The sequence below is a fragment of the Semicossyphus pulcher genome, unplaced genomic scaffold, assembly GCF_022749685.1.
Source record: "Semicossyphus pulcher isolate SPU_LCO1_2020_fin unplaced genomic scaffold, fSemPul1.0.p SCAF_13, whole genome shotgun sequence".
In the NCBI taxonomy this organism is placed as follows: domain Eukaryota; kingdom Metazoa; phylum Chordata; class Actinopteri; order Labriformes; family Labridae; genus Semicossyphus; species Semicossyphus pulcher.
In genome coordinates, this window is record NW_027211637.1 from 30,745,342 (window position 1) to 30,769,609 (window position 24,268).

At 43.5% G+C, this 24,268-nt stretch overlaps 2 protein-coding genes across 6 annotated transcripts in view; both read right to left on the reverse strand.

The window, feature by feature from the left end:
• LOC138589248 (6-phosphofructo-2-kinase/fructose-2,6-bisphosphatase) overlaps positions 1-9,067 on the reverse strand; it is a 19,109-nt gene extending 10,042 nt beyond the window's left edge. Inside the window, exons 1-2 of one of the 3 annotated variants that reach the window (XM_069659450.1) lie at positions 8,682-9,067; positions 785-910 (exon numbers count right to left, since the gene is read on the reverse strand). In XM_069659450.1, the coding sequence (XP_069515551.1) occupies positions 785-910; positions 8,682-8,763 (208 nt within the window). In that variant the 5' untranslated portion in view covers positions 8,764-9,067. The other 2 variants (XM_069659448.1, XM_069659451.1) reach the window with 2 other exon arrangements.
• A 1,343-nt stretch (positions 9,068-10,410) lies between these two features.
• LOC138589303 (neural cell adhesion molecule L1.1-like) overlaps positions 10,411-24,268 on the reverse strand; it is a 54,871-nt gene continuing 41,013 nt past the window's right edge. For 2 of the 3 annotated variants that reach the window (XM_069659528.1, XM_069659526.1), the window contains 12 exons: positions 24,148-24,218; positions 23,820-24,045; positions 21,947-22,053; positions 20,334-20,601; positions 20,073-20,195; positions 18,232-18,408; positions 18,035-18,148; positions 17,558-17,707; positions 16,698-16,829; positions 16,549-16,621; positions 15,258-15,269; positions 10,411-15,051 (listed from right to left, as the gene is read on the reverse strand). In XM_069659528.1, coding sequence (XP_069515629.1) covers positions 14,793-15,051; positions 15,258-15,269; positions 16,549-16,621; positions 16,698-16,829; positions 17,558-17,707; positions 18,035-18,148; positions 18,232-18,408; positions 20,073-20,195; positions 20,334-20,601; positions 21,947-22,053; positions 23,820-24,045; positions 24,148-24,218 — 1,712 coding nt within the window. In that variant the 3' untranslated portion in view covers positions 10,411-14,792. The remainder of the gene's footprint in view (positions 15,052-15,257; positions 15,270-16,548; positions 16,622-16,697; positions 16,830-17,557; positions 17,708-18,034; positions 18,149-18,231; positions 18,409-20,072; positions 20,196-20,333; positions 20,602-21,946; positions 22,054-23,819; positions 24,046-24,147; positions 24,219-24,268) is intronic. The other variant, XM_069659527.1, reaches the window with a different exon arrangement.

A 24,268-nucleotide genomic window follows, 5' to 3' on the forward strand; every position in this document is an offset into this window, starting at 1 on the left:
ATGTAGAACGTTAGCTTAACTTTCTCTCTGCTCCTTTGCCTCTGTCTTTCTCGTACTCGCTCGAGCACTCACTCAATTCAAACTTCACGACACAAGTTACACTGTCGCTCCCCCAGGGGGCGATGGAGAGGCATGTCATGTGATGAGCGCTTAGCTTGCAGCGCCAGTTCAGAGTGGAAGAGTAAACAACAGAGAGCGTGTTTAGGTTCATCGAGTGACCGTGTTAACTGGTGACTTTCAGCTGAATGTGTCTGCGGTTGTCGTGGTTTGTTGTTTTTCATTACGAGCTCAAAACATCCTTCTGTTACATCTCTGAAGTGTTTGTGCAAACGCATGAAGGCGACGCACGTCATGAAGGCGACGAACGCTCAGTCGTGTTTTGAACGCTGCTTGTTGTTACGCTAAAACAGGAAGAGAGCGAGTCGCTCGTTAAACTGAAACACCGGCCCCCCGAAACGACTCATCATCGCTTGTTGGAGGTGTTTCAGGTTTAGGGCGAGTGATGTTGAGAAGAAACAATAATCAGCATCATGAAACCTGCGTCTGCGCCGCAAACAGCACGACTAACTTGTTGAAGCAGCTGAAAACACAGCGTGCAGCACGAGGAGTGTTTGCGTTGCATTTTGTCTTCAGAAGATTCACATAAAGAAGCTGATTTTAAGTCTTAGTTTGATGCTAAATGTGTCCGTGAGCTGGAACGTACCAGTGTGATCATGATGGTTTAAGAAGAAAGAGTGTGAAACCTGAGTCTCACTGTAACCCCGCATGGCCGGTCATGTGATACCTTTAGTCGTGACGCCGATCCAGTTCAGGTATCTGGTGAGCTTTTTAGAGATGTAGGTCTTCCCTCTCGCCGGGAGTCCCACCATCACGATCATGGTCGGGGAGTTGGTGAACTGGGGCACCGAGGCTGAAACACACAAACACACCGACAGACAGTTAACACACCTGAGCTGCAACTGTTCGTTTACACGCAGGTTCATGTAGAGGTTGAATGCTGACAGAGCAATCTCTAAAAACGACCTGCATTCAAAGTTAATTACAAGTCCTGAAGGGTAAGATTCAGTGTTTACCTCTGGAGGAGATAGAGGTCATTTAATCTACAACCAGGAGCTAATTAGCTTAGCTTAGCACAAGGACTGGAAACAGCTGGCCTTACTCAGTCCAAAGAAAACATAATCTACCCATAAACACCTTCACATTCACACTTTGTTCATTTCTAACCTGTAGATGGAGTAAAAAGATGACCTTCGTGAGCCTATTCACCGACAGGGACGAATACGGCCTGAAAACACAACACAGTGGAGTCAGTGACTCAGTCAGTCTGCACATGAGGCCAACGCTCGCTTGCACTGCTGGTCATCAGCTTTGTCGCAGTGCATTTCCACACAGCTCATCAATCCAAGAGAGTCATCAGCAGAGCGGAGAATCACTTCCACAGAACAAAACAGACGGTTGGAAGTCTGGGAACTTTCTGTTGACTTCATCTGTCAACCCGTATTTCAACGATTGCAGCTGATAAACTCTGAGACACTTTGTGAGGGGAGGAAAGGGTGGATACCTGCATCCTTGAGACTGACGCAGTTCAGAAACCACCGAGGCCACAGAGCTGAGAGGCCTAGAACTCATCCACGATGAACTTTGGTTAGATCTGGGACAGCTGGGTGGGTGCTAACACCCAATGTAACACCTGCACCCTCTGCTCAGAGAATCGAGATCAGAGCTCTAGCACTCGTCTCGCTTCCTCTTCTTTTTCTTCTCCTTCTCGCTCGATAGCTTAAAGGAGGAAAACCTGGGAATTTCTTAGGAATCCTGCCAAAACCATAAAAGGAAATAAGGCAGGGCTTCACCTTCACCGACAGTTATTTTAGAAGGAACAGACCACACAAACCACGTCACATAGGCACACATGTATGAGTGCACAAAAGTCTTTGAATAAAGAACATTAAGTGATAAAATCTCTGAGCGCTGAATAAACTCTGAGTAACCCAGCGTCCTCCCTCGACAATTTAGGTTGTTTATAAGTGACAGTCAGGCTGCGCAGAGAAAGGGCCAGGACATGAGAGCTCTGGTTAAAATAACTATTACACGTCTGACATACACCACCCACGTTTCAACCAACGTTACATTTGTAGGAATACGAGCTAAATCCTGCACTTCTTCTTCCAGCACCTCAAATGTGATGGATTCCTTGTTTGTTCTTGATGGTTACGTAGATACTAACCATGACTCATGACTCCTGACATTTAGTCAAGGGTCAGTCCACAGGGGTGTAAAGTACATGTACTCAAGTGCTGTAATGAACTACTAAGTGCAACATTGAGCTACTTGTACTTTACAAGAGCAGAGCATTTCCTGCTGCTACGTTCATCCATCTTCTCCAGTACTTCTCAGAGAAACATAAATGGCAGGTTAAGAGGAATAAAATGTGTTTTCACAGTTTCATTTAGAGAAATGTTTGAGGTCCAAAAAACCTGACCACAAAAAACCAACAAATATTAGAGAAATGAAAGATTCCTGCAGTCAAACTGTTTTCTTCTTTCCTAATCATCTCCCGGCTCCTCACATTTATCTAATGACCCGACCCGGCGACCCCTAAAAACTGGACTTCACTGTAAACAAAGCAGTTCAAACTGGCTCCTCCAGAATGCTGCTCTAACATCGATGCATCAGTTTAAACATGTCAGACAGAATCAGATATCAGTCAGAGAGAGAAGCGGGACATTTTGTTCTTAACACAGGTCTTTGACTTGTAGTGGAGACATCTACACACTTGTGTTGGTACTTTTAAGTAACTGTTAAATCCCCACCTTTGAGTGTTGTATTAAAAACAAGGGAGCTGTTTAGCTTAGCTTAGCATAAATACTGGAAACAGGGGGGAACTGCTAGCCTGGCTCTGTGTAAAGTTACACAACGCTCCTCTAAAGCTCACTGACATGTTCCATCTCTTATGACACACAGAGGCGGTTCACTTATTATATAATTGTATTACTTTAAAGGATCTGTAAACACCTTCCCTATCCGATCTGAAAGCATAACCAACATTTTATTGCGGTTACATTCCCCACTGTGAGTGATGTATTTAGAAGTTATAAGCTTAGCTTAGCATAAAGACTAGCCTGGCTCTGTCTACAGTAAAGGACTTGTCTGACAGTCCACTGCTGTGTCTTCAAGATCTTTACTCGTCACATGCTCACACAGACGGGCAGTGAAATACAACGAGAGGCCGTCGATAAAAACACTTTAGCATCAACTCTAAAAGACACAAATACAGAAAGAATATAAAAATATAAAGATGTCGGCTTACACGGACACAAAGCTGGATAACTTTACGAGTACATTTAGCTGCTCATGCATCCAAACTTTTACCTGTATTTCTGTTTATTTACTGTTTTACTTTCCCAACTTTGGAAGTCGTCCTTGTTTTAACGAGCTTTAAGTTGTAATGTGCAAACAACACTAAAAAGAAGACGTGTTGTATTTCATGTTTCAGCACTAATGTAGGTTACAGTACATGGACAGCAGCTTATGATAACAATACCGTACGACAATACAAAACATTGACCAACAATTCATCAATCAGTAGAAAGTAGCAGTCGACGTATTTCTGAACCAAATGTTTGTCTGACTTCAGGAGGTGTTAACGTCCAGTTTTACAGTTGCAAACTCATTTTCAGGATATTCTTAAGGCACGTGAAATCTGAGAACACATTCCAACACTGTTCATTCATAAAGGAAATCATGCTTAGATGTCACCTAGCAGAGGATGTACCATGCTGCAGCAGAGAGTATCAGGACTAGCTGCTAGCTGTAGTTAGTCATACTAGGATGGAGTAAAGAGTGCGCACGTGGCCTCATGCTGAACCTTTGGGGTGAACGTCCCTCCGGCCTCTCACAGAGAGGGAACGCCGTGCTCCTCTGAACACACACACACACACACACACACACACTAAGTCGCTCTGCTCTCATTAAACAGTCTGACACCTCCTTAATGAACAGGTACAAACCTGTCCAACTGACGTTAGATGCCACAAAGCCAAACAATGTGTTATCCATGTGTGTGGGAAAGTGTGTCATGTGCTGAATGTGTGTCAGGCAGTGTGTGTGTGTGTGTGTGTGTGTGTGTGTGTGTGTGTGTGTGTGTGTGTGTGTGTACTCACAGCCTCTGCGTTGACTCAGCCTGCTCTTCATCCATGGCACCCAGGTCTTCTCCAGAGGGTTTTGAGTGAGTTTTCTTTGTGTCTGTGACATGGCTACAACAGCCAGGTGTGTGTGTGTGTATACACCTCTGTACTGAGTGTGTCTGTGTGTCTATGTGTGTCTATGTGTGTCTATGTGTGTGTGTGTGTGTGTGTGTGTGTGTTAAACAGGAGGACGGAGCAAAGAGGAGCTCTCCAGGTGAGCGTACAGATTTTAAACTTTCTCACACGGTGTCAGCGGGGGAGGAGATCCGAGTCATTTGTCAGTCAGCACACCTGCTGAGAGTCTCTGATTGGTTGGATGACCTGTCAGTCACCTTCACTGTCCCGGTAAAGCCCAGATATGAGGTCATCCATCCGACCAATCGCAGAGCACAACTCTAAACTTTGCCCCAGCATACAGGAAGTGGTGTCAGCTGACAAACCAGGAAGAACCGCGCTGAGCAGCTCGACCGGGATTTAATGTGATGACTAATAGACAGTGATGCATCAACCCAGCCCTGTGAGTGAGTGTGTGCGTATGTGTGTGAGAGAGTGTGAGAGAGTGTGTGTGTTCTTGTTAGGTGCTTCTCTGGCCAGGGGGGTGTAAGCAGTGATATGTGAGGACACATATCTGTTAAAATCATCATGCTGTGCCCCGGTGATGCAGGTTAACAGAGTACTGTCACTGAATATATCTTTTTATTTTATTTTTTTAAAGATTATTTTTTTGGCCTTTTGGCTTTATTTACAGGACAGCTGAAGATAGACAGGAAACGTCAGGAGTAGAGAGCGGGGGATGACATGCACAAATGATCGGCAGACCGGGAGTCGAACCTGCGATCAGTGCGACGAGGACTGTAGCCTCTGTATATGGGGCGCCTGCTCTACCGACTGAGCCAAACAGCGCCCCTCACTGAATATATCTGATGGAAATATAATCATCCTTTTAACCACATTTAAAAGACGGTTACTACGGTTACTGTACATTTAAAATATTACATTAAAACGCCATTATCTGATATAAATCTGCTGTTTAAACGCTGAAGGGGAATTCTGCGTAAAAAGAAGGAAGTTATTTTCGGCCTCTGCTGATTTGATTGCAACCAATATTTTTTGATCTTTCATTTGTCCCTCCACAAACACTCTTTATTTGAGCAGGGACAGTGCACAAAGAACATTAACCTTATATATAACAAGGTGAGATGTGTTGCCGGTGGTCCCTGGGCAGGTAAGGAAATAACAATCAGTAAGAGGACAAAGATATTATAAGAAGACTGGACATTAAAAAGCTCCCCAAACTAACACGAGATCACACATAAAACGAGACATTAAAAAGCACCCTAACAGCACCCACACAGAAACAAAGAGTACAATGAGCTCATTTTGAACCCTTTATATTGTTTAATAGTTTACTCCAATGCATCTAACGTTACAGGATGATCATGTGTATATTTTATGCTTGATCATGTCGATTTGCTCTGTACAACATCAGGAAGATCAGACCCTACCTTTCAGAGCATGCAACACACCTGCTGGTTCAGGCTGCAGCTCCCTACTGGCAGGCCTTCCTGCATACACATTCAAACCTCTGCAGAAGATCCAGAACGCAGCAGCGCGACTGGTCTTCAATCAACCCAAACAGCACACGTCACTCCACTGCTCATATCCCTCCACTGGCTCCCAGCTGCCACTCGCATCAAATTCAAACCCTGTTGCTCGCTTACAAAACAACAACAAAAACATCTCCTGCCTACCTGAACTCCCTCATCCAGGGGTCCATTTCACAAAGCAGGTTCAACAAACTCTGAGTCTAACCCTGAACTCTGAGTTGATCTACTCTGAGATAGGAAACTCTGAGTTTTTGGTTCCAGAACAGCTGATCAGAGTTAGTTCAATCAACTCTGAGTAGGTTCACCCGGAGTTAAGTGTGTGCACGCTGACCGTAAAAAGCCAGCATTAATGGAGCCCCGATGCCACGATTCACCATGGCAACGGTACACAAAAAGAGGTCCTCCTACGTCACACCAGTGGAGCTCGAAATCATCACGCTGACGTTCAGCGAATACGAGCATGTTTTTAGAAAAACAAAGTAACACGGCTGCAGCTGCAAAAGAGAGAGAAGCGGCGTGGGAAGAAACTGCTGCTCGAGTTAATGCGCAAGTTTGAACTGGTCTATTTATTTAATACTTAATCACGACCGGAAGCTAAAATTTATATTAATTTAGGAGCAATGCAGCGGGAGAAATAAACATACATGGAAGCACTTCAATCATATTTTAAATATCAAACAGATTAAATATCATTCAGTGGCTGTTTTAATGTGCATTAGCTTTATCCCTAACATGATGCTGACTTCACATACATTATAATTCATGTTGATTAAACTGAATGTGTTAGTTTAAATAAATAAAAAGGGTTTTATATTCTAGAGGGAGGAGACCGAGCGTAACTCTGAGTTTCCTGAAGAAAACCTGCTCACGACCAGATGAGGTTCATAGAGTCTGTTACTACGGTAACTGACCGAGAGCTTAAGTTACCTCCCTTTGTGAAACGGAAAACTCAGAGTTTCCCTCATTTCAGGGTTAACAGACTCAGAGTTTTCAATAAACCTGCTTTATGAAACAGACCCCAGGTCTACACTCCGTCCCGCCCACTACGCCAATGAAAGGCGCCTGGTACTACCATCAAAGCAGGGCCCTAAGTCTCTAACTAGACTCTTCTCCTCAGTCGCCCCCCGGTGGTGGAACGAGCTACCAAACTCCAGTCGGTCCGCAGAGTCCTGTTGTTAGTAGTTGTTAGTTGTGTTGTATTAACTCCCAGATGAAGCGTCTGCTAAGTAAAACTTTTCACTTCACATGTTGTAAAGTAAACTACCCACCAACTACCAACTACCTAAAATGTTTGCTTACATACAGTGTTTAAGTGTATTTTAGTTTTTTCCTCCACTGACCCTAACCTGAGTAGGACTCGGAGTGTTTGTCTTTGTGCTTTAAGAACTTTCACACTGTGGTATTTGCACTTTACAGAGTTGACCTGCTCACTGGTGTCCTGGTTTTGATCGGATTATTGAAGTATCCTGTTTGTGTTGTCCATGTAAACATTGTATCCTGGCTTGGAGCTACCTGGATGTGTTACGGGTTCATCCAACAGAAACCAGACTCCTGTGGCATGTTAACACCGGCTCAAGGTGTCTGATCGTGTTTCGTTGGTACAGAACATCAAGGCTCCTAAACACTCCTCAATATAAATAACCAGGATTCTCATGTTTCACGTAAACATCACACCACAGCACTAATTAGCATGTTTACACATTCACAGCTTTCCAGGATTCAGGATTCAACTTGTGCAGCGCTTCATGCAGTGTTTCTGTGTGTTTGTGTGTGTATGACTTCAGTCACTTTCAGGGACACACACCTGGCTTAAGATCAGTTCTTGGGGACCGCTTGTGCAGTTTGGACAAAAAAAGTGCCCTTCAGAGGTAAAACACAGATTTTTGGGGAAGTTGTTATAGTTTAGAAAGAGTTAGGTTTAGTGAAGAAGTGGTTATGGTTATGCAAGGCTTTAGGAAATGTTGCACATATATGTAAATACCACATAGTGACTAAAGCCAGCATGTGTGTGTGTGTGTGTGTGTGTGTGTGTGTGTGTGTGCGTGTGTTTGAGAGAGAGAGAGAAAGAGAGACATAGCGAGAGACTGCAGGTTAATCATCTGTCCACTCTGGAAGCTTCAAAGCTCACCTGTGCTCTCGCACCGCACGCGCCGCGTCCGCCGCACCGGTGGCACGCTCTGCTGCTGCTGCTGCTTGGACTCCATTTGTTTCTTCACGCAGATATCCAGAAGCCACGTGGGTCACTGCTCCGCGTCACACGACTTCCCACAACCCCCCTTTCCATCCCAAAATAAACGCCGGACGACCCCGCACAGCGTCCTTCAGCGTGCAGCTCAGGCCCCCCTCCTCTCTCCGGTCTCATCCGCAGCTTCCCTCCGTCTCCCGGACTGGCCGCGGACGCGGCCGTTGACACCCAACACCCTCCGCCCACCACGTCCACCCCGCGCGCCGCAGGGGGAGACAACAAGCAGCGCATGCTGTACCATGTTGGACTACTCCCAAAAATCTCATAGGCTCCAGCAGAAGTATCACCACGCTTATATAATGACGTGACAGGGGCTGTGCAGAGCGCGTGAGAGAGGGAGCGCGTGGCTGGCTGAATGATCTGATTCAGGCTTTTGATTTCATTTTATTCACCATGATAACCACGCGATCACAACCACGCGCACTGTTCGTAAATCAATGAGAGTGATCAACAGTTTGCGTCACGGGTCGCGCACGCGCACAACATAGGCCTATCTCTGTCTTTCTTCCACTGCAACTCAAATGAATGAACATAAAGAGGAAGCGTGTGCGTGCATTACATAACTTAGTTGCTGAACATGCACCGCCGTCAGCAGTGTGTGTGTGTGTGTGTGTGTCTGTGTGTCTGTGTGTCGCTGTCACTCACCGTGCGGCCGCTGGAACCGGAGCGTCCTCCCCGCGCCCCCCTGCAGCTCAGCCCCGTCTTGCGTAATCGCCGCTCCGTTCATCCTCCGGATCTATTCCTGGCGGAATGTGTGTGTTATGAGTGAGTGTGTGTATGTCGGTGCATGTAGCGTGTAGCATGGACAGTTTGCGTGTCCCTGCCTCTGTTTCGGGATGCTTGGTCAGTATGCAGCCCAGTCACAACACGCATTAGACCTGAAATGTTGTTCCTCCTCCGTCACCGTGCTCCCTCCGGTTTAGTATTCCTCCGGACACACACTCACACATTCAGACACACACACCGTCTGCGTCAGGGAAACTGGTCCTCCGGGTTTAACCCCTCGTTACCGGCTCTCGCCTTCTTCCTCTTGCCTGTCAGACAACAAACAGATCTTACGAGTCTCTGTTCAAATAATTGTTCCATTATCCGCCACGCCTCTGTCCTGTCCTTTGGAGAGCGTCCTGCTGATGTTGCACGCGCTCTCTGTGGTTATGTGTGTAGCAGAGACACACACACACACACTCATATTTGCATATGAGTGTGAACTTAACTTAACAGTTTACTTAACTATAATATTTAGATATTCTTTATGCTTCTATTTCACTGCATTTTCTTTGACAGTTAATTTGCAGATTCAGATAAACGAGATTTAAACAACCAATCAATCAGGAAGGATCACAGGTTAAGTTCCCAGCAGTGTTTGGAGAACTTAAAATTTACTCTAAACTGCAACATTTAAGCGATCAACATATGAATCAATAGTTTCTCCACAACAATTACTGTAACTTCTGGTACTTAGAGTTCATTTGATGCTCATATTTCAGAAATCTTTCTCAAATAAAATTCTGAATGTCAGACAAAATTTAAAGGGCCACTCCACTATTTTCTCAAATGGTAAATTAGAACTTCTTAATACTCATGACACAGAACGGCCCATTTTGGATGTTTGTTATATGATTGTATTTTAACTTCTGACAGTTGATACACTAAACACACGTATGATAAGTGGCATATGACATATGACACACAAGTACAGGCTGGTAATTTTAGCAGACTATTTCCTGCTTCACTACATTCCACACAGCGTCGGCCCCATGGGCGGCGGCTGTGGCTCAGTGGTAGAGTCGTTGTCTCAACTGGAAGGACATGCACATGTTGAAGTGAACCCCAAATTGCTCGCAGTAGGCATAGCCATCGGAAATGATCATTAACTTTCAGATGTGCTTTGCTTTGGACAAAATAAATAAATATATGCTAAATGAAATTGTAACATCTACCTCCCTGTCTTTCACTCAGTCACACAAAACATCTTAAATTCAAGAACTGCATGTATGTGCTTTGAGGTTTCTGCACTTAACATGAGCTTTTTCTGCTACTTTACAGTCATGCTTTGCTAAAGTTTAAAGTTAAATAATGCACTTTTCACCCCATTTTACACCTTGTGTTTTGATACTTTTCGGATTGCGATGTATTTTACGTTGAAAGTACTTTTGCAGCTTTTACTTTAAGTCCATTTTGTCTTTCTTTTAAGGCTGTGTGCTGACCATAACAATTTCAAATCTCACACCGCCCTTTCAGAAAGTTACAGACCAAAATGTCCTCACTTTGCAAAAGTGTCCTCACTTCCATGGCCTGAAGCTCAAGTCCCCATAAAGACTGATAACAAGAACACACACACAAGAAGAAGAGAAGAAGAATGAGGTCTCAGGTCTGTTCAGGATATGCGTAGTCCATGTTTATTAATTAGTTGACAGTCTGGGGTTAGTTTGTCAGCTACAGTACAGCGCACAATGCAACAAGCAGGCACAACATCAGCACACCTCAATATTGCAGTACACCCCTCCCCCACCCCCACCCCCTCTGTATATATGCATGTGTGTTTGAGTGTTGAACCCCAAATCTCCCTAGCTTCCCTTTGCCCTACATACACACTTTCACACACACCACAGCCTCCCTCCTCCACACACACACACACAATCACAGCCACTCTCCCGTCTCCAGTGTTATCACGTCCCTGCTAGATCCCATCACACTGATTCATTTCATTGCGACACTTACTGATCGTATCATCGCTATGATGACAATACTGACCGTCACCGTAACTGATAATAGCGCTGTTGTTGTTATTATTTGCAGGATTGTTATTATTTATGCCTGTTTTTTTTGTCTTTTAATACTTTTACTTGTTTTTATGTTGTGTTTTTTTCCCAATGTGTTTATATGTATAAAAGTAGGCTGCAACAGAGACAGACAGACAAACAGACAGACAGGCAGACAGACAGGGCTGTACAGTCAGCATCAGGAGCAGAGAGACGGACAGGAGTCGAGACCTGGGAGATGTTTAAGAAGGCAACATGTTGCGCTTGGACTTCGGCTCTGAAGCCTTGAATTTAGCCTTTTGTCCTTCGCCAGCATAAGTTTTTATATTTCCTCCACTTCCCTTGAGTTTATTTATTCCAATTACTTTTATATTTTCTTAACATTTTATTGTTTATTGATGTAATTTCTGTCAAAGTTTGCACAAAACTGTCATGAGCTAATGCCCCCGCTCCAAAGTAGAAGAATCGTTGAACTATAGTTTTAACTGCTCTACAATTCAAAATAACATTGTCTTTGTATTACACACAGCTTCTACTGTTCAGTAAAATGGTAGCTGTGGATCCAGCACATGGATATGCACACGACATCAGTCAAAATATGTTTTGATAACTGTCCATCAAAAACAAATGATTATTAAACATTTTAGGAACTTTAGAGATCAACATCTTGGGTCTGAACCAGCCAGCATGGATCTGAGAGCTTCAGCCAGGGCCTGGTTGTTCAAAAGGTTTCATCCGGATGAGAATGATCCGGATTTGGGAATCCACTGTTTTTCTATCCAGGATCAGGTAATCGATTATTTTTATCCCGTTTTTTTTAAAGAAAACTGGATTCGATCCACCTCATGCAGATAAGGATTACCAGAGCTCTAAATGGGACTTCATGCTCAATACTTTGTCCACAGGGGGCGCCAAAATCTGCACAAAATAAAAGATCCTGAAAGTTGCTTTTATTTGAACATTTTATGTTTGATATTGAAGCTATTTGGCGAAATATTTTAATGGGATGAAATGCTTAATCTCTTTTTTTCCACAAACCTAAAGTTGACCTCATCTACAATGTCAATTCAAAAGCAACATGTTAATAAAATGTCTGAAGTATCAATACTGTTATAAATATGTTGTTTTGTTTGACCTGCAGGTTTTATCCGGATAAAAGCCGAGATCGGATTACACAATCTTATCCCTTTATCCTATTTTTCTTTTAAACAACCCGTTATCGACATTTGGGCCAATCCGATATCTTTAATCCGATCAGATTACCTTTGAACAGCCGGGCCCTGTTTTGGACTTCATGGACTTCATGTCATGGGATTTGTTGACAATAACTAAAAATACAAAACACACCCGAAGAAATGACTCGTTAGGCGTTTGTCTCCCGTCCCTCTCTGCTCCACCAACATTAAAAACAAACTTCAGCTCGGGGTCCAAACACTTGGGGAAGTCCCTGGTTAGTTTAACCTTCCCTCACATCATCTGTCAGACAGAGTTTGTCTGGCACAGTGGAGCCACAAAAATAAACCCTCTTAGTATTAAGATTTATTTCCAGTATCGTCTGTCAAGGGCTGCGGACGACATCATCTCGCCGTGTCCATTACAACAGTACTGCCCTGGCAGGGCGTATAAATGTTAACATTTATGACATGAATTCTCAATAATTGATATTATCTGCTGCATCACTAAGAGCTATAAAGACACTTGTTGAGGGGAGGGGTGGTTGTTCTCGCTATGACACTAGTCTTCTCTAAATGTCTCTGGGCTGCTAATCGACACAAGAGGAAAACCTAAGAGGAGACGATGGCGTGTGGGGGGGTTATGATACAAAAGCTGCAGCAGAGGAGCGCCGCAGTACAAAATCCAACAGAGCAACAGATAATAAAAAAAATTACAATTTGTTCATCTTATAAAAGAAGCAATGGAAATAAAAAAATGACAATCTCAAGGTTCTATTTACATTCAGAGAACGATACGTCAGATTCTCTTTCTCCTCTTCCTCCTCCTGTTTTTCTGTCCTCCTTCCTCCCTCGCTTCTTCAGAGGGTCCCTTATGGTTTTGCTACAGAGGACCTCCATGTCATTCTCATTAGCCTCCACGTTATGCATGCGTCAGTGTACATGTGTGTCGGGGGGGTGTATGCATAGGAATGTCTGTCTGTCTGTAATCAAATTCTACGGTGGCCTTGAAAGCTCAATGAACTGCACGCTAAGAAGTTGGTGATCCTCCTGACCTCTGTTTGACTTTAGAAGGAACCATGACCTTTAACTGTTACACTCTGAGGAAGACACAGTGTGGTCTTTGCACCAGTTATGTCTAAATGCTGCATTTCTCACCACAGTTATGAAGCTGTGTTTCTTCAGGTGCTTTTGTGATCCTTAACTGGACGTTTCTGCAGTGCTGTGAGCTTTCAGGGCCACCGTATGATCCCGCTCCTGAGCAAACAGGATATAGATGATGAAAAAGGATTGCATGTGAGGAGAAATGGATGATTGACAGACGGATGGACAGAAAGAGGGAGGAGAGAAGGCTCAACTGGACTCTCGTTTAAGGCAACAGATCTCCCATCGCTGCAGCTTACAGGGCAGGGATGGAGAGCACGGACATTCGCGCACACACACACAAAGGATCAGTCACTCTTGTAACTCATATGCTAAATATAAACTGAATTATCGTTAAATGCCTCAGGGAGGGGCATGCATCTTAGGTTTGACAGCCGCGCACACATCGATAAATAGCCAAATCATTCCCAGACACATGCACACAAACACAAACAGTGTAAACAAAGACACACAGTGGTGACGTTTGACAACGATGCACAAAAAGTGAAAAACTGAAAATGGTGACATGTATATAAAAACACGAATATGACTTTAAATGAGTATTTGTACAAGATGTGGTTGTCAGACAACATGAAATGATTTCCCTTTTCTTCATCTCACTCTTCATCACATCAGCCGCCATCTTCCTCTCCTGGCCCCGGCTGCACCAGCTGTTTGTAAATCCAACACCACGTTTAAGCACGAGTTATTAGACCGGAGTGAAGCAGTCAATCGTAACATATCTGGACTATTAAAGCCCTCCGCCAAGCGTCTGTGGCAGCATCCAATCAGAAGTCAACTGAGTCCCTTTTTTTGTTTTTGATATTTGTGGGTCAAGATCACAGACAGGTATAAAAGTTTTGGAACTGCTCCTGTAGATTGCTTCAGCCATTCTTAACGTGGAAAGCATCCCTACAAAATGTGACTTTTTTTCATAAAGGTAGGATCCTTCTTTTAACCGGAAACAGTCAATTCATTGCTCTCTCTTCAAAGCCACCAGACTCCATCGAAAAAAACAGTAATTTTACCTTGCAGAACATCAGTTGAAGCAGTGGTAGACCAGTAACTCCCATATTCTGCAAGGTTAAAATTGAAGTCTGACTGAAGTCTGGGAGGTTTGAAGCGGCTGATCTTACTCAAACAGAAAGCTCTACCTCTTGTCAGGAAATTAGAAACCTTGGATTTCGTTGCAGCCGTTAGAGGCCATTTTGCAGGCGTCCCAGCAGGCAGTTACTGTGTGTAAACATTCATTCAAGAACTGATGTGAGTAATTAAACCCGCTTTAATACACTGATGCATGAACCTCTTCTAATTGAAGTTACAAACAGCCGGAGCAGCTGGCTCTGCCCTTTGTTTTTCTGACAGAAGAGTGAAAGGTTAGGTGATCTGATTTTACCCGGTTGCTTGTGTGTGTGTGTGTGTGTGTGTGTGTGTGTGTGTGTGTGTGTTTGTGTGTAAACTTGTAGTAGAAAAGGTGAGACATCCTGTAAACAGCTTCACTGCATAAACCTGTGGAATGTATTGAGACAGTGTGTGTGTGTGTGTGTGTGTGTGTGTGTGTGTGTGTTCTTGCACTATAACATTACAGGCAGTGAAGTCAGGAGTGGTCTGTCCTTTTGTGTTGTTGTTGCAGCCAGGCAGTGTGTATGTGTGTGTGTGTGTTTGTAATGAGTGTGTGTCTAGCTGGGCCGGTTCAGGATGCTCGACATGGATGGAGCGATGGGGGGAGGCGGGACTGCGTTAACGGGGGAGGCGGGACCGGAGCTCTCGTTGCCGTGTGGGACGGGCCCCCGGCCGCTGTACTGGCCGATGAAGGAGCCGTCCTCGTTGAACTGGATGTCCACGCTGTCTCCGTATTCAGCCAGAGAGTCGTCGCTGCCCAGCTTGCTTTCCCCGCACAGAGACGGCTGGCTGTCTGAGCGCTTCTCATCTGCATCGCTGAAAGACGTCAGAGTCAGGAAATACATTAGTTCTGCCTGTAAATTCTTACATTTAAGCTCAAATAAAATCGTATTGTGAAGATATTAAAGATCATTAAAACAAAAGAAAATGCAGAGAATGCACAACAATTAAGCTGCTAGTTAATTAGATTTAATGTCACACCACCAGCAGAACATGCATGTTAGACTTTGTAACGTCCTCACCTCTCTAGGGATCTGCAGGCAGAGCGTTAAGGCAACACAAAAAGGAGATAAACAGGGAGGAGAGCCGAGGGGGTTAGAGCGACACGACAAACAGAGCAAGCAGCTACGACATTAGTGTAAAACAGGAGCTAAATATACGTCAGAGGTTTCATTCCAAAATAAAGTTATTAGTTGTTAATAAAGTTGTTAATTAAAGTACAAACACAGGAGGACAATGCTTGATGTATAGTAAACCATGTTACTTTATAGAATGAGAACTTGCTTAAATAAATTAAAGTACTTTATTTTAAATGTATATAAATCAGAGATGCACTGTTGGAAAAGTAGGTTGCTGCGAGTGGTAAGAGCAGGTGTGTGTGAGTGAGAAGGTTAATGTGAGCGGATCAGATCGGCTTCACTCCATCGCTCCTTATAAAGCGCTCCTGAGCTCTGAGCTCTTTAATGGATCCACAGCAGCTTCTCCTGAGAGGAAACTGATGCTCCGACTCAGAGCGGCAGCATCGATGTCAGCGTGACACAGGACAGTAACGTAGACTGTTCACTAGAGGAAGAACCCGATAACCCTCCAACGTTATGATATGGACTCATTTATTAAGCTGTGAAAGTTAATTTACTTCTACTTCACTTCTCAGCTGCATTTGTGAAAACATTGGCCAAATAACAGCTTTCTGTGCGCAGCCTCCAAGAAGACGGCATTTCTGCTGTTATCTTATTTATATCATTAGCAATAAATAGCAGGTATCAGTGTCTGCATGCTAGCTTGTCAACTTAACCAACTAAAGAATTAGCCTTGGACATAACTGTCAGCTGGGATGTTTTATAAACTGAGATGAGGCTCTTCTGTTGTATCTTTTTAAACTGAACAAATCCACATTCATGTTTAACATTTAAGATGTTAAGTTTCTAAAACACACAACTTTTTAAATATAAAATAAGCTGTGAACTAAAATCCTCAGTCTCCAAAAAACATCTGTAGTATAGACTCAAAGATGATGTCATGTTTGGTTCTGTTCTTATACGATGATTAAGGTTAGTGTTTTACTCCTGCTTGTCTGACGGTTATTTTATTTAATTAATCTATTCTTACTTTTATTTGTATTTACCTCCTTGCTTATTTCTGTCTGCGGTTAAAGGATCATCTCATCTCTGACACTTGTTTTAAGTGACAAACTGACTAAACATGAAGCCATTATGTGATGTCCCTTTCTGCAGTCTGTAGTCTTTGCATCATGTTTCCAGTAAATGAATAAACTAAACTGTCGCCTCTGACTCGGGGTGAGTAAAGTCTCACCTGTACTCTCCAAAGGTCTCATCTTTCATCGGCCGAGCTTCAGAGTCTACCTCCTTGTCTTCTTTGTCCTTCACTGTAGAAGAAACCTCAGCGTCAGACTCTTCGTTACAGACGAACGTGTGTTTGATTGTGAGTGTAGTTTGTGTTACCTGCGTATTTGCCTCCCTTCCTGCGCTTGATGAGGCAGAGGATGAGCAGTATCAGCACCAGCAGCACGATGGCGCTGATGAGTCCGATCAGCCAACCCTGGGTGGCGAAACCACTGGGCATCTCCGACGGCACTGAGGGACAGAGAGAAGATCCTTCATACTTATGATGCTGCTGGACTATTTCTTATTTTCAAATATTTTCTTTTAAATAAAAAAGTACTTTAAGCCATTTTACTACTGTTGCTATTTTGCAGTAGAACCGTCGTACTTTGTCTGAAGTCACTCTGACACTTTGTGCAGCAGGGCATCAGCCCTCTGAAAGTGTACCGTGCTTCTTCTGCTGCTCTCTGCCTTGCAGTGTTTAATGTCGTGTAACGTTTGCTGCGATGACTCTCTCATTTCCCCCAGGGGTGGAATAAATCTAAATCTAAGAGGCCTTTTTTGGAGGGTTATACCAGAATAGGTTTGAATGCGACCTGTCCCCTGGTGAATGCAATCTCTAAATCTTCCCCATGTTTATCTGTTGTCTTGTACATTTCCCAAGCACTAACTCAATCAGTGCAGCAGCCATGTTGGTGCTCCTGAATCGAATTCAAGTTAGCATAAATTAAAAACAAACACTTCCTGCAGGTTTTGAGCATTTGAGCCAGAATGAGGGATGTAAACAAAACGTTTAATGTGACCGTGAATACAGTCAACTTAACCTTTACTTGTTTACCTTTCCTCCTCATTTAAAGCATGCTAAAGTAGCTATTATTCACAGGAGCACTATTCGGGCCTTTGTTTGAGAGCTAGCAGTCTCAAGATAAGAAAATCGAAACATTATATTATTGTCTGTTTTGCATGTTTAACACAAATACCTGGTCCAAGCGTCATTTTCTCATCTTCCCACTGGGTGTCGTTTCCGTGTTTGATCTCCAGTTTGTACTGTGTTCCTGGTTTGAGGCCCGTCAGCGAATAGAAACCCTGCGTGGAGTTCACCACCTCTGACTCCTCCCAGTCATCGCCAGCTGCAGCAAACACACACACACACAGACACACACACACACACACACACACACACACACACACACACACACACACACACACACAGAGGAATGTCATAGATTAATTAAGTTGTTGTTTTTCATATTCTGCACAACTTCCTCACTCTTCTTCTACTCTTTCTTTCTGGCAAACAACTCCATCAACTTCCATCTCATGTAACAGTGATAACAAGCAGGTAACTTAAGGACATGTTCCTTTAATAATTAATGACAGCATCCTCCTCTCCCTCCCTGCGATTATGTCCACAGTCATCATGCAGAAAGCTGAGTCTCCCTCCACCCTTCTCTTACGGCTCTTCCTGAGGTAGCGGATGATGAAGCCGTGGTTCCTGTCTCGCTCTCCGGGCACCCAGCTCAGGTTGAGTGACGTGTTACCGGAGACTATGGTGACATTTGATGGAGGAACTAGAAGGAGACAAAAACAAGGTAAGCAAACAAAAAACTGCTTTTGAAAGCAGAAATCTTGAATCTCATCTCTGTTATTTTACCTCCATCGAGCAGGGTGGCGCCCCTCCGTTCGATGGGAGGCCCGTCTCCAGCAGCGGTGCGGGCGATCACTTTGAAGATGTAATAGCTGCTGGGGTCCAGAGGGTCCAACTCAATGTGAGTCACACTGGGATCACTGATCATCTCCATCTGCAGCGGGCTGTCTCTGCTCTCCACCACTACAGACCAAACACAACACAGGAAGTTGTTTAATCCAGTGCTCGGATATTGAAGGACTTGTACCCAAATCAAGCACCTCTCTCTTCATGTCATGGCCGCCCCATCCAGATGTGAACCATTAAAACCTCCTGAATGTGATCAAGAGGAAGATGGACGGTCACAAGACACCGAACAAAGCCGAGCTGCTCCAAGAGCGGCCTAACGTCACCCAGCAGCTCTGTGACAGATTGGAGGAGAGCACGCAGAGATGCATGAACGCTGTGATTAAAAACCAGGTTATTCACCAGGTTTTTACACTGCTGTACTGCTCCCAGGACATTAAATAGGCTGGAGCTCGCTGGTACTGAGTATCAGAGGACCAGGAAGAACTGAAAAACTGGAAATGGTTCCTCTTTGAACCCTGCTGCTGTACGTTGGCCGTCTGCAGCTAGCTGCAGTGGAACTGACCCAGAGACTGTCTGCAGTAGTTGTGGCAACTTATGATCTGTGAATCTATTTCATTGTTTTGATAACCAACAGGCAGTCCCTCCAGGAAGTTGCAAAGTTGCGTTCCCGAGAATTGTGTGTGTGCCTGATTGCTCCTGATTGAGAGCAGGTGGTGGGAGCTTATATATACCCTTGCTGGCTCATTGTCTCACCTCCAGAGATAGTGAGAGCATCTCTCTGTGTCTTCCTGCGTTTTCATTGTGTTTGTAGAAATCAAAATAGCAAACTTTGTTGGGCTTATTATCTCAAAAGCCTTTTCTGTTCTCCCTTCATCCCTCGGCCCATTTTTGTTTCACCAAGGAGTCTTTTCCAGGGTCTCCCTGAGAGTTTACTTTTGGGTCAGCTGCTTGGCAGTGCTGGTTTAGTTTGCCTTACCCTGACTTTGACTTTGGTTAAAGGAGCTTTCTGCTCAATATTATTTATCCTTTCCCACTCCCTTTCAATCGCTTGCGATTTTCAGTGGCTATTCCTTCGAGATAGCTTTTAGAACCCCTTCCCATTCCGCAATTGTGTCCCACTCCCCCGAACCCTGACACCAGGGCTGATTTAAGACCGTAGACGGCGTGTTTGAGCCATTTCCAACCCATGAAATGCTGATTTTTATAACTTTGGTGAGAACTGTCAATATTAACACCAGCATTGACGTGTTTCATCACAGTACAGCAATATAATTGAGATTACAGCTCAAAAAACATGTTAAACATGTCAGGTTAAACCAGTATTGCATCTGTGTTATACTGACACCTTGGGTCAAAGGTCAAAGTTTAACCAAGTTATTTTTAAAGGAACAAACAAAAAAGCATGAGGACACGATGAGCACAACAAAAAACAGGTTAAAGAGGTAACACGTTCTAAATAAGGAGCTCAGGTAAGTTCATCACTTTATAATGCACCTCATGAAACCTCCAACTGAGGCTCTGATTGTTGCTTTTACTTCATTGAAAGAAATTTGAAATGAACATGATGTTATAATATTTATCCTCAGTTCTGTTTTTTTAAATAAAGTTACATCTGTTTAGAAAAATGTCAGAGAGACACAAAGGCTGAGAGAACAGGTAACGTGTCTGTAAACCTTTTCATGGTGGATTTATCCCACGTCTAATCCCTTGTGAGTTTCAGCGCATTAAACAATCAGCTTTAGTGACCTCCCTTATTAATCACAGATTGTAAAACGTACCTTGTTGATACTGCACCACGTATCCCAGCAGGAGGCCGTTGGTCTTAACCGGAGCCGTCCAGAAGAGCTTCAGTGATTTCTCTGACGGGCTCTCAAACGTGAGGGAGGCAGGAGGACCGGGCGCTGCACACACACACACACACACACACACACACACACACACACACACACACACACACAGGACACATGCAGACATTAGTGAGTATATCTGATAAAAACAGCACAATGTGTCTCTTACTGTAACATCTCCTCTATGCTCACCTCCCTCTGGCGTGACGAAGTGGTGCGGGGGGGATTGCGGCCCCTCCCCTTTGCTGTTTACGGCTGCGACGGACACCTCGTAGCGTGAGAACAGCTGCAGCCCCGTCACCTCCTCTGATGTCTTCGTGCCGTGGACCTCCACCACCGTGCTCTCGTGGTGTCTCTCCTTCCCTCGCTCCTGTCTCTCCTCCTTCTCCTCCTCGTGGTGCTGATGTCCGAGAGACCTCCGGCCCCGCCCTCCCTGGGGACCCAACCTCCTGATGTAGATCTGATGCAGACGTGCAGGCAGAGAAAACCTACGTTAATGTGCAGTTCAATCGAAAAGTCGAGGCACAAGATTCTTTTTTAACAATTTCCATTAATCCTTTAAATCATTACAAAAGCATACAGACAAAATATTTTCTTTCTCCAGCTTCTTAAAGTAACATGTTGCTAAGAACCTCTCTGTTTTATGTCATTGTAAACAGAATATCTTATATTGTAAATCTTTTAAATTTAAAGTAGTCACTCTGGGATCTGAGAGCTTGTGTCAGGCATTCCTCTTATTTTCTAACATTTGATTAAATGCTTCATAAAAGTTGACCTTTTGAACTTTAGACAGATAAACTATGGAAGAGTATTACAGGCAGGCTTCTCACCATTACTTATCATTTGAAGATTCAAATGTGAAAACAAAAATAAAGATTTTGGATGTAAGATCGAAATGTTGAGAGTTAAGTCAAATTTTAAGGTGTAAGGAAAATGTATTATATTCTTTTGCATTTTGAAAATTAAAATTAAAATCCTCTAAATGCAAAAAAAAAAGTTACATTTTATGTCTTCATTAATATTGACTCACTCCTCAGGCTACAACAAACTGTTTTATATAACAGATGTTTAAGACTTAACGGGGACATGTTTTAGCTCTGCAATCAAGTTTTAGTCAATTATTCTGACGTGCTTTTGAATCACGCTGCGCATGTTTGCGTTCCGTTTTAAATTGTGTACATATTTTTATTATTTTTCGGAGCCTCTCCTTCCTCCTTAAATGGACAGGCCGTTTTGCCTTCAAAGGTCCGACCTTAGCCATGATTGGCTGACAGTATTTGGAGTGTTGCTTTGGATGGTATTGTATGTGGAGTGTTGGAGGTGCTGTGAAACGTTGTTCTCTGTGTCCTGCTAACTCTGGTACAGCTAAGAAGCTGTGCACTGTCCCTGTCAAATAAACAAATCAAATAAAAAAGTAAATAAAAATGTTGTTCTGGAAAAACACGGAATTATGCAGTTTTCACTTTTTCACAGTGAACAATAAACACACAAACATGTGAAAATGATGCAAAATATGAGAATATGCATTTAAAAGATGTGACCCCCTTTAAGGGTTTAAATTGTAAGATGCTCTAAAAGCAGCCACAAGGTGGCGCCACGGGCAGCACAGAGTAGTTCCTTGGCTCATGGCTGAATTATCCTACAAATTTAGTTAAATTTCAATAATACTACTTTTAATATTGCACCTACAAACTAACATGACCAAGAAACCTCTGTAAGGTGAGTTTAAAAGAGTGTTTCTGTGCCACGAGTCGACAGAGAGCACACCTTCCTGCTCCTGCTCCGGACTGCAGAGGATTCCTCACCTTGTATCCCTGCAGCCGTCCGCGGACGTTCTGGGCCTCGTTCCACTTCACTCTGACGGTGCTGTTCATCACAGTGGTCGTCACTCCGGTGGGAGCTTCCTCAGGCTCTGAGAGGGAGAGGCAAAGACAGAATGAGCCTGATGTAAGAAGAAAAACAAGCTATCAAATCAAGTTTGATTTATTGTTTTGTATGTTACTTTTCTGTGGGATCCTTTCTGCATGAGTTCTTAAGGTGTATTTTGAGAGTTTGTGCCAACCAATTGTAACTCCTCAACTGAGTAAAGACATTTTCACTCTGACAAATACTGACAATAATTATCACACAAGATGCAGAGCACAAAACGGGGCATTCATGTTGTCAAGTTATCCGACTGTTTATCGCCACTTTCATTTCAAAGAGGGAGACATTAGATCTGACATTCATGCAGAAAGAGCCTCACTGTGATTTACAATGAGGCGTCTTTTCTTATCAGGACTTCTGTGTATAAAAAATGTTGGCCAGTTTTATGAGAGACAGCATTGCTCCACTCTGATACAAGAAAGATCACACACTAAACACTAAACTCAGTCACAAGGAATTTATCGGCATTTGACGTTTTCTTCTTTGAGGTTTTCTTTAATATATTTTAAAGAAAAGTAAAGAAAGATGAATAATTTTAAAACACATCATGAAGGTCTACTTGACTCCAAAGGTTTCACACCTTTAAGCGGGGTTACACCTGTCAATCACAGAGCTGACACATAGAGACAGACAACCTTTAACACCTACGGACAATTTTAGAGTCACCAATGAACCTAACGAGCATGTGTTTGGACTGTGGGAGGAAGCCGGAGTACCCGGAGGAAACCCCCGCATGCACGAGGAGAACATGAAGACTCCACACAGAAAGGCCCGCTACGTCTGAACCGGGATTCGAACCAGGAACCTTCTAGCTGTGGGGCGTCAGCGCTAACCACTGCAGCCTTATTTGTTTACCTTTGAGTAAAAATCATCCGGCAGTGAACAGAGTCACGTGAGACAATAAAATAAATCTACAGAGACGAAGTTTAACACACGCAGCAATAACTTGAAAACTCGTCTAAGAAAAGATAACAAGAAATATTAAATCAATATGTAATAATATTTAGAATATGAAGAACTTGTATTCACATATTTTATTTGTAGTTGTTTCTAAACATTTTATTTTTTTATCAGAATCTGAATTGATTTCTTCATGTTCAGTTATTTGTTATTTTCTGACAGTAGTCTGCACGCGACGCTGTCTGCTGGAGCCCTTTTGTTTTTGTTCTGATCTTTCTTATTTGTCTCTACTGAAAGTATTCATGCGGCAAAAGCTGCAGGAACAAATCTCACCAGGTTGGGTGCAAACTCCACCAAATACTCAGGCAGATAAAATAACATTCACTGACCTTAAGGTGGCGCTGTTACAATCAAGTTTTCATTTTGGCAAATACTGATGGTCTTTGCTCAAAAAGTGTCACATTTTCTAATTTCTGATCTCTTCATGAATCCTCTTTAAAAACGATTGCTCCTAAAGTGTCTGAGATGATGCAGCCTATTTACATGTTGCTCCCAGCTTTAATAGAAGATCTTTGATTTTATTTTTAAGGGTTGAATGTGACGCTTGTAGCACAAACACTTTTTCTCTGTTTACGTTTGTGTGTCTGTTTGTTTCCTTTTTAATTCAACACACGTTGATGTGCATTATTCTAAAATTGAATGATGTTTTGTGAGCTTTTTTAGGGGGATGAAGAAATTAGGTTGAAGAAAGAGTTGATGATTTATCTTTAGGATCCACTGTGAGTTAGCGTTAGCTGTTAGCTGCGTTTTTCCACCTCATTATGTTCGGTTTAAAGATCCAAAGTGACGTACTGTCCTCTCCGGAGTGTCCGATCTCAGGCTCCGGCGCCGGCCCCGCTCCCAGTGCGTTAACAGCCTGGACTTTGATCTCAAACGGCGTGTAGGTTCCCGTGTCGTTGACCAGAAATGGCGGAGAGGGAACGTAGGCTTCTTCCCAGTGAACGCTCGACCCGCCAGACTTACGCCATGACACCTTGTACTGGAAGCCCTGACCGTTGTGAGAGCTCTTCTCCATCTCCTGCAGGGAGACATCAAACGTCACGGATCAGATATTATGTGCATGAAGGGGAATGCATCAGAGCACGTTTACACACAGCTGCAAACAGACTGGAGCACTCACATCCCACGTAATGCTCAGAGTCTTCGGGTCTGTGGAGTCACTGCGCACGTTATCAGGGTTTCTGCCGGGAACTGGAGGAAGCAGACAGACACTTAGTAAAGCATAAAACACATTGTTTAAG